General features: G+C 41.5%; 1 protein-coding gene across 1 annotated transcript in view; it reads left to right on the top strand.

Annotated features, from left to right (window-relative positions):
• The window catches only part of LOC129037853 (orofacial cleft 1 candidate gene 1 protein), a 164804-nt gene that overhangs the window by 112056 nt on the left and 38422 nt on the right, over positions 1–14326 (top strand). Inside the window, exons 2-3 of the mRNA XM_054490057.1 lie at positions 2576–2611; positions 10685–10745. Of these exons, the coding sequence (XP_054346032.1) occupies positions 10734–10745 (12 nt within the window). The 5' untranslated portion in view covers positions 2576–2611; positions 10685–10733. The remainder of the gene's footprint in view (positions 1–2575; positions 2612–10684; positions 10746–14326) is intronic.

Below are 14326 nucleotides of genomic sequence, written 5' to 3'. Positions count from 1 at the left end.
ATGAATAACATGAATGGCCCCATGCTTCAGATAACGGTGTAGCCAGCTGACATTTTGATTTCAGTTTGAGCACAAACCAGCCATACCCTGGCAGACTTTTGAACTATAGCATCGTGAAGCAATAAATTGGGTGTTTTGAGCAGCTAAACTTGTAATAATATGTTTTTAATTTTGAAGGTTGTTTTTTCAATTTTTTTCTTTTAGGGATTGTACCTTTGTTCTCATAATTAATTGTGAATAAGACCGCCAAAGTCACAAAAACTTTCACCTAGAATTTTAATAGTTTTAGCTTTTACATTTAGGACTATGACCCATTTGGGGTTAATTTTTGTGTATGAGTGTTAATGATTTTTTTTTTAATTTCTTATTTTTAAAACTATATTTTTTCTTTATCATATTTTATTTTAATTCTGTCAGATATTTTTCTTTAATTCTTTAAACATGGCTTCTTTTAATTCTTTGAACATAGTTATAATAAATGCTTTGAAGTCTTTGTCCGCTAAACGCAACCTCCTTATCCACTCAGAGTTAATTTTTATTGACAGCTTAGTTCCCTGAATATAGGTCACACTTTCCTTTTTTTCTGTCTTGTAAATTTTTGGCAAGAACCAGACATCTTAGATAATATATTGTAGCAAATATAATTCTGATTTTTTTCTTTGAGTGCTGTTATTGTTGCTTTTTGTGTGTTGTTATTGTTTTGCTTGTTTTCTTTTGTTCTGGTTTTAGTAACTTGCCGGAACGTAAACTGTTGAATCTGTCTTCCCCATGATATGTGGCTGCTGATGTCTCTGTTTATTTTAAGAAAAATTTAAAGGTTAAGTTTATGCTGACTTTCTAGTGGCTCCTCTGTGTCTGCATAGTTTGGTAGTCAACCAATGATTGTCCTCAAACACCTTGACCGTAAGAATTCCATCTTCTGCTGATTGATCTGTGGGAGGGTTTGGGAGCCCATTCAACATTCAGACAGTTTTCAGACGTTCACAGAGTTTACTTTCTGCCAGGCCCTCCTGGGTCTTTCCTGTAGACTTACATAGCATCCAAGTCCATGCTGGATGTGTAGACAGTTGGGCCCTCTTGAGTCTTCCCTGCACGTGTGCACAGCCTCCCAGTTAGCCAGAGACCTGAGGAGCAATCAGCCAGCCCTTCTTTGGCCCTCTCATCTCTAGATTCTTCCTGCCAAATTAATGATTAGTCAAATTTTTCACTGCTCCACCCAAGGGGGACTGCAATTCAGGGTGGTAGAGCCATGGGCTTTCATCATTTGCTTCCCTTTAGTTTGCTACTTCCTCTTACAATACAACCGGGTGTGGATTTTCTGCCCTAGCATCAAATGAAGTCATCTCCCTCCAACAGTGAAATTGTTGGTTTTTTTTGGCCAGACTTTCCCTGGCAACTTTACAACACTGGTCGGGGTAGTGGGGGACTGGAGGAACCTCAACCAAGAATGCCGTGGACTCCCCCAATTCATGCCTTAATTTGAGCAGTTTTACATTAATGAATGTTTTTCTTTATTTGTTTTTCACCTCTGGTCGTTTTCCAGAGCACTGAGATTACTGTTTTAGACCCTTTTCTTCTTGCAATTTTATAATTGTTTTTTGAAGGCTGAGTTTTGACAATCTTCATTCTACCATGTTCATATCCCACATCATCATTTCTGTGTTTTTTTTTTTTTTTGGAGACGGAGTCTTGCTCTGTTGCCCAGGCTGGAGTGTAGTGGTGCGATCTTGGCTCACTGCCAACTTCTACCTCCCGGGTTCAAGCAATTCTTCTGCCTCAGTCTCTGGAGTAGCTGGGATTACAGGTGCACGCCACCACACCTGGCTAATTTTTGTGTATTTTTAGTAGAAACCGGGTTTTGCCATGTTGGCCAGGCTGGTCACGAACTCCTGACCTCTGGTGATCCACCCACCTCTGCTTCCCAAAGTGTTGGGATTACAGGTGTGAGCCACCACATCCGGCCCCACATCATAATTTCTGAAGGATATTTTTTGGGGTATAAAATTTTGTATTTATGATTTTTTTTCTGTAAAGATGTTTCCTTTACTGCCTTCTGGTTCACATAGTTTTTAATTGTCTGCTGTAATTTGTATGTGTGTTCCTCTGTGTGTGATATGCCTCTCTTCTCTGTCTGCCCTCAAGATTTTTTCTTTGCTGTTGGTTTTTAGTAGTTTATAGATGATATATCCAGGTGTGTTTTATGCTAGTTGGTCTTCTCTGAGTTCCTTCGAATGTGAGTTTTGGTGTCCATCACTAATTTGAGGGAATTCCTAGCCACCATCCCTTCAGTGGTTTTTCTACCCTGTGCTCCCTTCTCCTTTTGCATTCAAAATTACAGGTATGTCCAATTATTTGAATTGGTCCCATCACTCTTGGATCCTCTGCATTAACTTTTTTTTTTTAACTCATTAAAAAAAATCTTTGCAGTTAAATTTGAGTAATTTCTATTGGTGACAGTTTGAGTTCAACTGATTCTAATTCTATCCTCAGTCATGTTGAGACTACTAATGAGGTTGTTGATAGCATTCTGCATACCATACTATTTCTAACATTTTCATTTAATTCTTTCTTACAGTTTCCATCTCTCTGCTGAAATTCCACATCTAGTCAGGTATGTTGTCCACCTTTTATATTAGGGCCTTTAACACATTAATCACATTATTTTTAATTATCTGACATTTTCAACACCTGGATCACATCTGATTCTGCTTCTCTTGATTGCTTTGTCTATCTGACAGACTGCCCCCTCCCCTCCACTCCCCCTTTATTTTTTTATTTGTCACCTGACTTTATTGGGAAGCTGCTCATTTTGGGTAGGACAGTAGAGACTGAGATAAACATTCTTTATACCCAGAAATGGCACGCCTTTTATTTTGTTAGTCTTTCAATGAGTGGGGGTCAGTCTGTCTAGCCAGGACAGGACTTGAGCTGGGTGTGGTTGTTGTTGTTGTTAAGGCTATCATCAGTGTGTCACAGGCTGAGAACTCTTCTAGTCTTAACTCATGCTTAGAGTGGTGGCTGTTAATAGGAGAAGTTTCTTCAGTGTTGGCTTAAGGTTCAAGTTTAAGCCCCCCTTTTTTTTTTGAGATGGAGCCTTGCTCTGTTGCCAAGGCTGGAGTGCAGTGGTGCTATCTTGGCTCACCGCAACCTCCACCTCCCAGGTTCAAGCGATTCTCCTGTCTCAGCCTCCCGAGTAGCTGGGACTACAGGCACGTGCCACCACGTCTGGCTAATTTTTGTATTTTTAGTAGAGATGGGGTTTCACCATGTTAGCCAGGATAGTCTCGATCTCCTGATCTCGTGATTTGCCTGCCTCGGCCTCCCAAAGTGCTGGGATTACAGGCGTGAGCCACCACGCCTGGCCATATTTAAGTCCTTTCTTTGCAACTTTCCTTTAGACAGCGTCACTCTTTATGTTTTTGCTCCTCTTCCACCAGGACATTGACATTACTGGCTATTCAGTGCTTGCTAGCCTGATGGTAGACTGTGTGGATATTCTTCTCAGAATTAAGCCGGAGCTGTGTCTCTGGGTCTCTGGGATGGGGCCATCTCAGTGATCCTGTCCCTCTGCCTTAAGTAGGAGACCTCTAATAATTCAGGCCAAGAAATTTTCTTGCTCCTACCACAGGGTTACAGGGTATGTTTGTATTCTCTTCTCCCAGCTGCAAAGAGTCTTAATCTGTGGCTTGGTACAACAGGGTTCACTGCCCTTCCAACAGATGAGGCTTCTTTTCCTTAGAAGAGGTAGAGGTGAAATATTCAGTTAAGGCTTTGTGCTTTTCTGTAGTGGCTTCTCTTCCTCTCCACAAAACCTGCATCACTGGGGAAGCTTTCTCTGGACCAGGGTTTCTCAATAGCAGCTCTATTGATATTATGGATTGGGCAATTCATTGTCGTAGTGGGCTCATCTATGTATTGTAGGATGTTTAGCCACATTACTGGCCTCTAACCACCAGATCCCTCTAGTTGTGACAATCAAAAATATCTCCAGACATTGCCAAATGTCCCCTTGGAGGCAAAGTTTCCCCCCATTTGGATCCACCACTCTGAGCTCTCACCTTGCCCCAGTATTTATTCTGAGCACCCAGAAGGTCTATGGAGAAGAGGCTGTGAGTAGATGTGAATTTCCCTTGTGTCTGAAGATCCCACAAGTTCTATACCATTAACTAAATCCACATTCAGACTTTAGACATTTTTGACAATTTTTGGGTGAATTCTTCTTACTGATTCGCAAGGGGTTTCCTACCTGCTCCAGTAAGCAAGTGCTTGCGTCCTGTCACTCCTTGGAGGCACTTTACTGTCTCTAGGTTTGGGATTAATCTGTCACCCTATGACCTCAGCTCTCTGATGAGTTTAATAGCATTGGTAAATTTGCAGATTACTTAGGATATTTATTGCTTTACTTTTGGGAATGATGCCCTTTCCAGCTTTGGACACCTTAAGTGGAAGCTGGAAGTCTGATATACACAATCTTAAAAATTTCTCAAATATCCTGTAGAGAAACTGGAGACTTTCAGAGGTTAAACAACTCCTCTGCATGCAGGAGATTTGAACCAGTTCTTTCTTTTTTTTTTTTTTTTTTTTGAGACGGAGTCTTGCTCTGTCTCCCAGGCTGGAGTGCAGTGGTGCGATCTCGGCTCACTGCAAGCTCCATCCCCCGGGTTCATGCCATTCTCCTGCATCAGCCTCCCGAGTAGCTGGGAATACAGGTGCCCGCCACCATGCCCGGCTAATTTTTTGTATTTTTAGTAGAGACGGGGTTTCACCACGTTAGCCAGGATGGTCTCGATCTCCTGACCTTGTGATCTGCCTGCCTCTGCCTCCCAAAGTGTTGAGATTACAGGTGTGAGCCACCACGCCCAGCCAAACCAGTTCTTTCTTAACCATACATGCCAGTCCATTCCACACTGCTGTTCTTACTCCTATGTAGAGTGATGGTGTGTTAAGTTTAACTATTGACTCTCCAAGGCAGGGTTTATATTCCTCTTTTTACTTATTCCTCAATGTAGATTTAGACAGTAGTGCAGAAAACTACTGGGCAGGATGAGGGGGAGAATGATGGTGGAGCAGTTTGTCATCGTGGGTACCAGGCCTCCTCTCATCTGTCTCTCAGAAGTTTCAAATTCGGATGCCTGTAGGGGCCAGGCAAGAAACATAAATGAGTAAAGTGTGTGGGGTCTATGTGGGCTTTCGTTTTCCTTGACACTTGTGGCCCTGCTTTTGTTAGTGACAGGGGAAAATCTTTCTTTATAAGAAAAACAGCAGTTCAAGCTAAGGATTGGCAGAGTTTTTAAAATTGGGGCATACATTGTGAGGGCTCCTGGACACTCCCTATTGTCTTAGAGCCACCCATGAATATTACCTATCTGCCTTGAGATCACTTCATTCAACATTACATAAATATTTTTCAAGCACCCACTGCTTCCGAGGCTCTGCTCTTCGTTCCAAGGATGTAGCAATGACTAAAACGACGCCTTAATGGAGAGGACATTTTGGTTTGTGGTCTGCAGTAGGGAGAATGGGAACCATGGGCCTGGAGAATATTGCCTGAAAAGCACGCTGCTGCCACTCACCTCTGGCCAATTGCTGCCAACCATGAATGCTGACTCTATGTTGCCAAAGCTTTTAATTTTCCAAGACAAATCAGAAATTGGATTTCTATTTTAAGTGGCAACTTTCTTATTTTTAAATATTGGCTCAACATTTTAAAAATCACTGTGGAGGTTAAACAAAATGTTTCTGCAGACAGAATCTGGCTTGTGACCTCTGTTAAATACCATCTTTGCCCTTGCTGGTCTGCTTGAGAAGAGAAATGCAATGAAACGACAGCTGTAGCCATGTTAATTCCCTTCTCTGGAAGCAATGAACCAGTCGTCAGAGATCTGGCAATTCCAAGGCTTAATTTGCAATATAAGGCCAATAATTTCAGTGAAAGCCGTTTTAAAATCAGCCTTCAAATCAACAAACAACAAAATGACTATACAAATCAGCAGTGCTTATTAACCTGGACTCAAGAGAATGTGGCTAACAGGTTACTTGCAAGTAGGGGATATTGAAGTTATTAATCTGCTTGCAAGTTGGAGACTGGCTTTTAGAAAATGATCCCTATTGTAGGCCACTTGTATTTCTATAAACATGCTACACTGTGATCCAAACCTGCAGCCACAGTGTGAGTTTTGCAGTGGTGCCCGTTTATTTATTAAGTCTAGGATTCCTGATAAAGCATAAAGTTATTATTATTATTTTTGGTAAATTTATAGTGTTTATAATTTCTTTTTCTTTTTTTTTTAAGCTAGCTGCTTTGGAGGGTTTTTTTTTGACAGTGAACGTCTTTTTTTTTTTTTTTTAGACGGAAGTCTTGTTCTTGCTCTGTCACCCAGGCTGGAGGGCAGTGGCTCAATCTCGGCTCACTGCAACTCTCACCTCCCAGGTTCAAGTTATTCTCCTGCCTCTGCCTCCCGAGTAGCTGGGATTACAGGCATGCACGACCATGCCTGGCTAATTTTTGTATTTTCAGTAGAGACAAGGTTTCACCATGTTGGCCAGGCTGGTCTCAAACTCCTGACCTCAGGCAATCCACTCAGTTGCTCAAAGTGCTGAGATAACAGGCGTGAGCCACTGCACCTGGCCCACAGTGAAGGTCTTATAGTTTGTTTAGCAAATCAATCCATTTTCTGATTGGCTTCATATTTTGCCAGTTACTTGAGCAGTAGTTTTTTTGCGTTTCAAAAGGAATGTGGTAATGTGTCCGGAATTGGTGGGTTCTTGATCTCACTGACTTCAAGAATGAAGCCACAGAACCTCGCCATGGGTGTTGCAGTTCTTAAACACAGTGTGTCTGGCCTTTGTTCCTTCTGATGTTCGGATGTGTTAGGAGTTTCTTTCTTCTGGTGAGTTTGTGATTTCGCTGGCTCAGGAGTGAAGCTGCAGATCTTCCTGGTGTGTGTTACAGCTCATAAAGGCAATGCAGACCCAAAAAGCAAGCAGCAGTAAGATTCACTGCAAACAGCAAAAGAACAAAGCTTTCATGGCGTGGAAGGGGACAGGAGGGGGTTACCACTGCTGGCTGGGGCAGCCTGCTTTTATTCCCTTATCTGGCCCCACCCACATCCTGCTCATTGGTCCATTTTACAGAGAGCTGACTGCTCTGTTTTACAGAGAGCTGATTGGTCCGTTTTGACAGGGTGCTGATTGTTGCATTTACAATCCCTGACCTAGACACAAAAGTTCTCTAAGTCCCCACTAGATTAGCTAGACACAGAGCACTGATTGGTGCATTCACAAACCTTGAGCTAGACACAGGGTGCTGACTGGTGCATTTACAAACCTTGAGCTAGACACAGAGTGCTGATTGGTGTATTCACAATCCCTTAGCTAGACATAAAGGTTCTCCAAGTCCCTAGTAGACTGAGGAGCCCAGCTGGCTTCACTCAGTGGATCCCTCACTGGGGCCGCAGGTGGAGCTGCCTGCCAGTGCGGTGCCTTGCGCCTGTACTCCTCAGCCCTTGGGCGGTCGATGGGACCCCGTGCTGTGGAGCTGGGGGCGGTGCTCGTTGGGGAGGCTGGGGCTGCCCAGGAGCTGGGGGTGGGGGCGGGGGGTGGGGGATGGGGAGGCTCAGGCATGGCGGGCTGCACGTCCCAGCCCTGCCCCGCGGGGAGACAGCTAAGGCTCTGGGAGAAATGCAGCGCAGCGTTGGTAGGCAGGCACTGCTGGGGGACCCGGTGCACCCTCCGCAGCTGCTGGCCCCGGTGATAAGCCCCTCACTGCCCGTGGCTGGCGGGGGCCAGCCGGCCTCTCCGAGTGTGGGGCCTGCCAAGCCCACGCCCATCCGGAACTCTAGCTGGCCCACAAGCACTGCAGGCAGCCCTGGTTCCCGCCCGAGCCTCTCCCTCCATGCCTCCCAGCAAGCTGAGGGAGCCGGCTCCAGCCTCAACCAGCCCAGAGAGGGGTACCCACAGCGCAGTGGCGGGGTGAAGGGCTCCTCGAGCATGGCCAGAGTGGACACTGAGGCCAAGGAGGCGCCAAGAGCGAGTGAGGGCTGCGAGGGCTGCCAGCACGCTGTCATCCTTTAGTAGCTGATCATTAATAATCACTAACTTGTTGAAATTATTACATACTGACAGAATCTACTCATTGTCCTATGAACTTGTTCTCATTTTCTTCACCACTCTTTGCTCACGTGTTTCTTCCATTTCTCTTTTCCCATTTGACTGTCTATTCCTCAAAGTTCACTGGGCTGCCTGTGCACATATTTATTGGGTCCCTGCATTCTATATTGATCCAGCTCCTCTGGTCGCTGGAACCCAGCCTCGTACCTCTTTTCTCTATCCCTACCACTTGCCAGAGCTCCTTAGGAGCTGGAGGGCCGTTTTCCACCTTTTAACAATTCTTTCCCACTTTTGAGGTCTCTGAACTAAGCCCTGAGGAATTGCACTGGGGACACATTTTCATGTGTCAGTATATCCATCACAGCCAACAGCTTGCCGAAATCTGTTCGTGCTCTAAAGCCAGGTCACATGTTTACTGATTTTCCTTGGCTCAGGATGGGTCATTTGCTTTTCATCACCCATATTCTGCTGGTTGTACCCCATTTGTGAGGGTCTGACTACAACCCCCAAATTCCAGCTCATACAAACTCAGTGACTGACATTCTTTATTGAAATAATGCCTAATCGAACCTGTCAGAGACTCCCAAGTGGGGAGGCACCCTGAGCCACTCTTGTCGTTCCTGAGACAGGGCAATAGACAGCTAGCTGTACGCCTCCCCTGGTGACAGCAGCTTTTTAAAATGATACAACACTCACTTCTATCAAGCTGCCTTCTGGATTCAACTCTACATTTTGTCTGAGATAATGAGGAATTTTGATCTTATTTTACAATTATATTGGGTCTTACTCTGCTGAGACTGCATTCTGAATATTTGTGCAGAAAGGCATTTAAAATGCAGCCATCTATGAAGGAAGACAAGTGGTCTGCCTTATTTGAAGTTTCCTGAGCATTCTATTTATGTTAATAGAGGCAACCTGGGCTTTTTGGCTTATACACTTTGGGTTATATGTCTGCAGAACAAATTTATGATGACAATAACTTGAGCAATGTTACAAATTACAAACATTTTCAAAGACAGATATTGACTGTTAGATTAAGGCCAAATTCAAGGGAAAAAAATTCTGCTCCACATATGTTCCTAGAAGTAGATATTTTTGAATTACTCTTCAGTCACTGTGCTGTGGAAAACACAAGCAAGTCAAACTTCAATTTCTGCTAATTGTTTAAATTTTTAAAATCTTGACACTGGTTTTTTCTTTTAAATAATTTTACATGTCTTTCACTTACTTTAGGAAGTAATTCAATATAATCTTTAAAATTCTTATGTTACTTTTACATAAAACAGTAGGAGTTTTTAAATTAGCACTAGAAGGACTAAAATCTTTCATTTTTCAACATTTATACTATTCAATTTTTGAAAACAATAATAGATAGCTCGACTTTGAAAAAGTAATTTTTAAAACAATAATAGATAGCTCTGAATAAGAAAAGTGTCACATGTATCATTCATACATGATGGGCTTTATTTTACTGTCAAATACTGATAACCATCTCAAAAGGGCAAACTTCGAGTTTAAAGTTTAAAAGAATTTTTTTTTTCTTTTTTTTTTTTTTTGAGACAGGGTCTGGCTCTGTCACCCAGGCTGGAATGCAGTGGCACGATATCACCTCACCGCAACCTCTGTCTCACAGGCTCAAGCCAGCCCCCCACCTCAGCCTCCCAAGCTGGGACTCCAGGCATGTGCCACCATGCCTGGCTAATTTTTATATTTTTTGTAGAGATGGGTGTCTCACTATATTGCCCAGGCTGGTCTCAAACTCCTAAGCTCAAGCAATCCACCCGCCTTGGCCTCCCAAAGTACTAGGATTATAAATGTGAGCCACCATATATGGCCTAAAAGATTATTCTGGTGAATGTTTACAATAATTTAATAAATGCTGGGATCATCATTCATTAAAAAAATTCCATTTATTCTAATTATCTTGGCCCAGACTGTATTCTGGTGTAGTATTTCTGTCAATTAAAATAATATCAAATGTAATCATTTGCAGATTGACCTTCATAATTTATTGTATGACTTTAAGGAGTTTTATGAGTGTTAGAACCACATTTCCTTTCATTATAATTTTTATATTTTATATCTTTGCTGGGTGATATTCTCAGGGTTTAATCTGCTTAGCCCCTCAGTACACATATTTATCATTGACTTTATCAGATATTATCTACTTATGACTGTTGCAAAACCGGATCATAACTTTTAAATGATAAACAGTACAGGTACCTAAGGTATGCAGCAGCAAGTTGTCATTGTAACTTCAATGCAATCTGAATTTGTCACTTTTGGGGCATAAAATAGGACATTTAAGCATCTAAATCAAATCTGAAGTTTTCCTAGAGATTGCCTTTGTAAAACATTTTGAGAATATTGACTGACCCTCAGTTTATTAGGAATCTCGCTTAAGAAATGAGCAACAACAATAAAAGTAAGACACCAGCTTATATCCTGTTGACTTTATACTTAGATTTTTCGGAACCGTTAAGTAGCACTGTAGCTCTCCAATCCCACGTTGCTTAACATAGCTCATGGTTGGGTCAATTTACCTTGGTTTTTAAATATTATTTTTCTTTTTTAGAGAGACTGGATTGAAATCTGTGCATTGCCAAGGGCAAGAAGCTGAGAACATGGAGAGAGAGGTAAGGTTGATGTCACAGTAGGCCCCTCCTTAATTTTTTTTCCTTTAAAAGCCAGGCTTTCAAGCTTGACTTTTCGTTTTCCATGGATGGAAAGTATAGAAGTGAGTAGAAATGTAGCCTCCTTTGTAGCACTCACGAGTAAAGAGGATGATTAACGAGTGTAGCAGGCAACGTCGTAGCAAAAGAGAGTCTATGGAAGAGAAACAAAAGTGCCTCAGAATTCCCAAGGATTCCCATGATCCATAGTAGGACCTCATGGTGCCTGTCCGCTGTTTCTATTTTTGATTAGATTTATAAACACAGCACCACATATTTTCATGTGGCTTATCGCCTAGGGGCAGAATCAGATTGGCTGCACTGAAACTGTGACGCTTGTGAATTTTGGGCGAGGACTAGAGTGAAATAAGTAGTGTAATTGTTTTTGTGGCGTGACCGTGGGACCTCCTCTGTTCTGAATTACACATGGCTCAACCCTTTGACCTGACCAGACTCTGCAAAGGCTGGCAGGACTCTTAACGCTGTGCTGAAAGGGTTGTCGCTGAACAAGCTGGAACGTTATCTGTCAGGCCAGATGTGGGCCAACAACTAGATTCAAATATATTAATTACTAGGAGGACACATTTGCGACCACTTTGACTTCACTTAACCCGTCATCATATAAGTTATTATTTCAACAGGAAGTGCCAGTGCGGGGAATGTTTAGAATCCAAATGTAGCACAGATCCTTTGATAAATAGATTATTAGGCTTTTTTTTTTTTTTTAGTTTACTAAATTTTGGATCATCTTTGAGAATATTTTGCCTAATAATTCAAACATCATTATTTTGATTTTTTAAATATCCCTAGGTTTGGGGGGGAATGTCATAAGCCATGATTAAAACTCTTTCATCTCAACGAGTTTAATTCTTTCAAAATAGATGGTAATCCACTGATATAATTCCTTGAAAGAATCAAAGCTGGGGGAATGCAGAGAACTGGGAAAAGATTTGGGAGAATCATAGGTGCTGACATTTGTGCAATTGTGGAGAATTCATTCTGTGAGTGACATGATGATGAGTTGGATAAAGATGTTTCTATCTATCTAGGTATGATTTTGAAGTGACACCCTTGAATTTTTGTTTCGGATTCAGCAGCTTAAATTTTCAAAGGCAATCTAAGCAGAAATCTCAAGTTTATTTTTAGGCCCTTGACATTATTACCAAAACTAGTCCTATTTCTGGAATATGCCTAAAAATTTTTTAAATTTGCTTTCTTTCCTTGCCAATGCTACGAAGTAAAGGTCTCTGTAGGTATTTTATGTTTACACCCACATGGAAATAATTTAGCATTTAACTACTTGCTTTCTTATCTGAGGCAACTCAGGCTGAATATTAATTCCATTCTTAGTTATGTGACACTTAAAATTTTCTTTAAAGAGTACACAACTTTATGTGTTTGTGTTTTGTTTTTGTTTTTTTTTGAATTGTATTTTTCTCTTACCCCAGCGACTCTAAACATGAAAATGGGGAGATCCTCATCAAATCAGTTACCAAAAAAAAATAAAAAATAAAAAACCCTAAGATATTCTATAAGTCCCCCAACAAAACTGCATTCAGCCCTACCCAGTCTCACTCTCATTAGCAGTGAAGGGTTTGCTCTCCACGCAATCTAACATGGAATGCTTAGAGCAGACAGGTGCAAATTGCAAGCTGTTTCACTTTGGCTGTTATCCCTTGAATCGACAAAGTAATAGACTGGGAGAACAAAAAAGGTTCCAGCTCAAGCTGCATAAATGAAAGTCTTAACAGGGACACACCAGCTGGCTAGGAGAATTCAATGTAGTGAATACTAAACATTACCTTTGTGCCACTTGCCAACGAAAAGGGCTTCAGTGACACCCCCTCCCTTTGATGATTGAGATGATGTGCCTTCAAAATCGTATTTTGCTTTATTGTAAAGGCGATACTGTGGCCGAAGTGGATGAGAACGGAATCCAACATACCTGTTCCTGTAATGTTGCCATCATTACACTCCTCCAAGCAATTCAGGCATGAATAGGTTCCTGGAGTGGGACCAGATTGACAGTATTTCTATCCATGTCTTTTTTGGCTGATCCAAGCAAAGCCCCAGAGCAGTGAAACAACAAAACACAATCACTAGCACCCCCGCCTCCTCAGCAAGATGAATCTGCTGAGCTAATCTGCCGAAAAAAACAGTTGTTCATATTAGGAACACTTAATTTCATTTCATGGAAGAGCCATGCCACGCCGGTATGTGTAGGAATCTAAGGTATGCGTTTCCAAAAAGAGACCCTAACTCTGTCATTCCAAAGTTGCTTCTTTTTGTGACTTCCCAGTGTGCACAGGAACTGTTGTCTGCAAGAAGGAACTTTCACTTGAGCTTTGAGGCCACTGACTTGGTCTGACCCTGCAGATAAGCGTAGGAAGAAAAAGAGCTGGCCTTGTTTACAGCCGGACAGAAGAAAACAGCCAGACACAAATGAAGGGTGACGGTTTCATGAAGCACAATTGGTTGATCCGAGATGCAATCTGACTGCCCTGAACTGAGCGATGATCCGTACAGTATGCAGAATTCACTTTCTTGCTGGTCTGTGCCCACCAGCCTTGGAGGAGTCCTCCCCGCGCCCCTCAGCCATGGCTTTGAGTGCAACCAGAGCTGAACAACTGCACTGCGGGACCCGATTCCTTCTGACAACAATCACATTCTTTTAAAAACTTCATAGGTTTCGGTTGTCACTGGTTATAAATGAGTTTGTTGTTGTTCATGTTTGCTACTCTATCGTAGATTTCCTTTCAAGTTGAGAGTGTCCGCATCAAAAGATATTTGTTGCTTTTTAATGAAAAGGAAAATCTTATCAGAAACTGTCAGTTCTTAAAAATTTCAGGTTTTCAGGGTTTTTTTTTTCTGTTCAAATCACAGAGTATTGTTTCTTCCACATTACTGAATATATTTAATAGGGTAACCTTACTAAAATTATTAAAAGGAACTGATTTAGCACTATTTAAACACACATATAAACATGTTACCTTTCAGTTATTCAAGATGAGTAAGTTCTAGGGATCCGTGGTCCAGCATCGTGCTGATAGTTAACACTGCAGTGATTAAACTTGTGTTAAGAGGGTAGATCTCATGTCATCTGTTCTTATCACAATAAAAAAATGCTTTAAAAGTGTGTCCCTTTAGAGAGTTACTTTGCATTATAGCTGCTAAATAGAAATGAAGGCAAAAGCCACAAAGCCTATCCATAGTAGATTTATTAATAGTTAAGATTTCTAGAGATTTTGCTGATCTTCAAAACTGAACAGATATCAATGAGAAGTAGGAAGATGCTGGTGATGAAATTTTGTTTTTTTAATTTAATTTTTGACATTCAGTATAGGAATTTAATAAGTTAATGTGAACTTATTAAAATGCTAACATTTACATAAATACACTAAGTTAACTACTGGTAATGAATGAATTGATGTAAAATATGAGTGAAGGATTATTTTGCATGAGCTAAAGAGATAAAAATCTCATCAGGAAAGAGAGACTCTGAATTGAGAAAGGGGTGGAGGAAAATGCAATTTACACCACTTAAA

This window comes from Pongo pygmaeus, chromosome 5, assembly GCF_028885625.2.
Source record: "Pongo pygmaeus isolate AG05252 chromosome 5, NHGRI_mPonPyg2-v2.0_pri, whole genome shotgun sequence".
Taxonomy (NCBI): Eukaryota; Metazoa; Chordata; class Mammalia; order Primates; family Hominidae; genus Pongo; species Pongo pygmaeus.
This window is presented reverse-complemented; position numbering and strand designations above follow the sequence as displayed.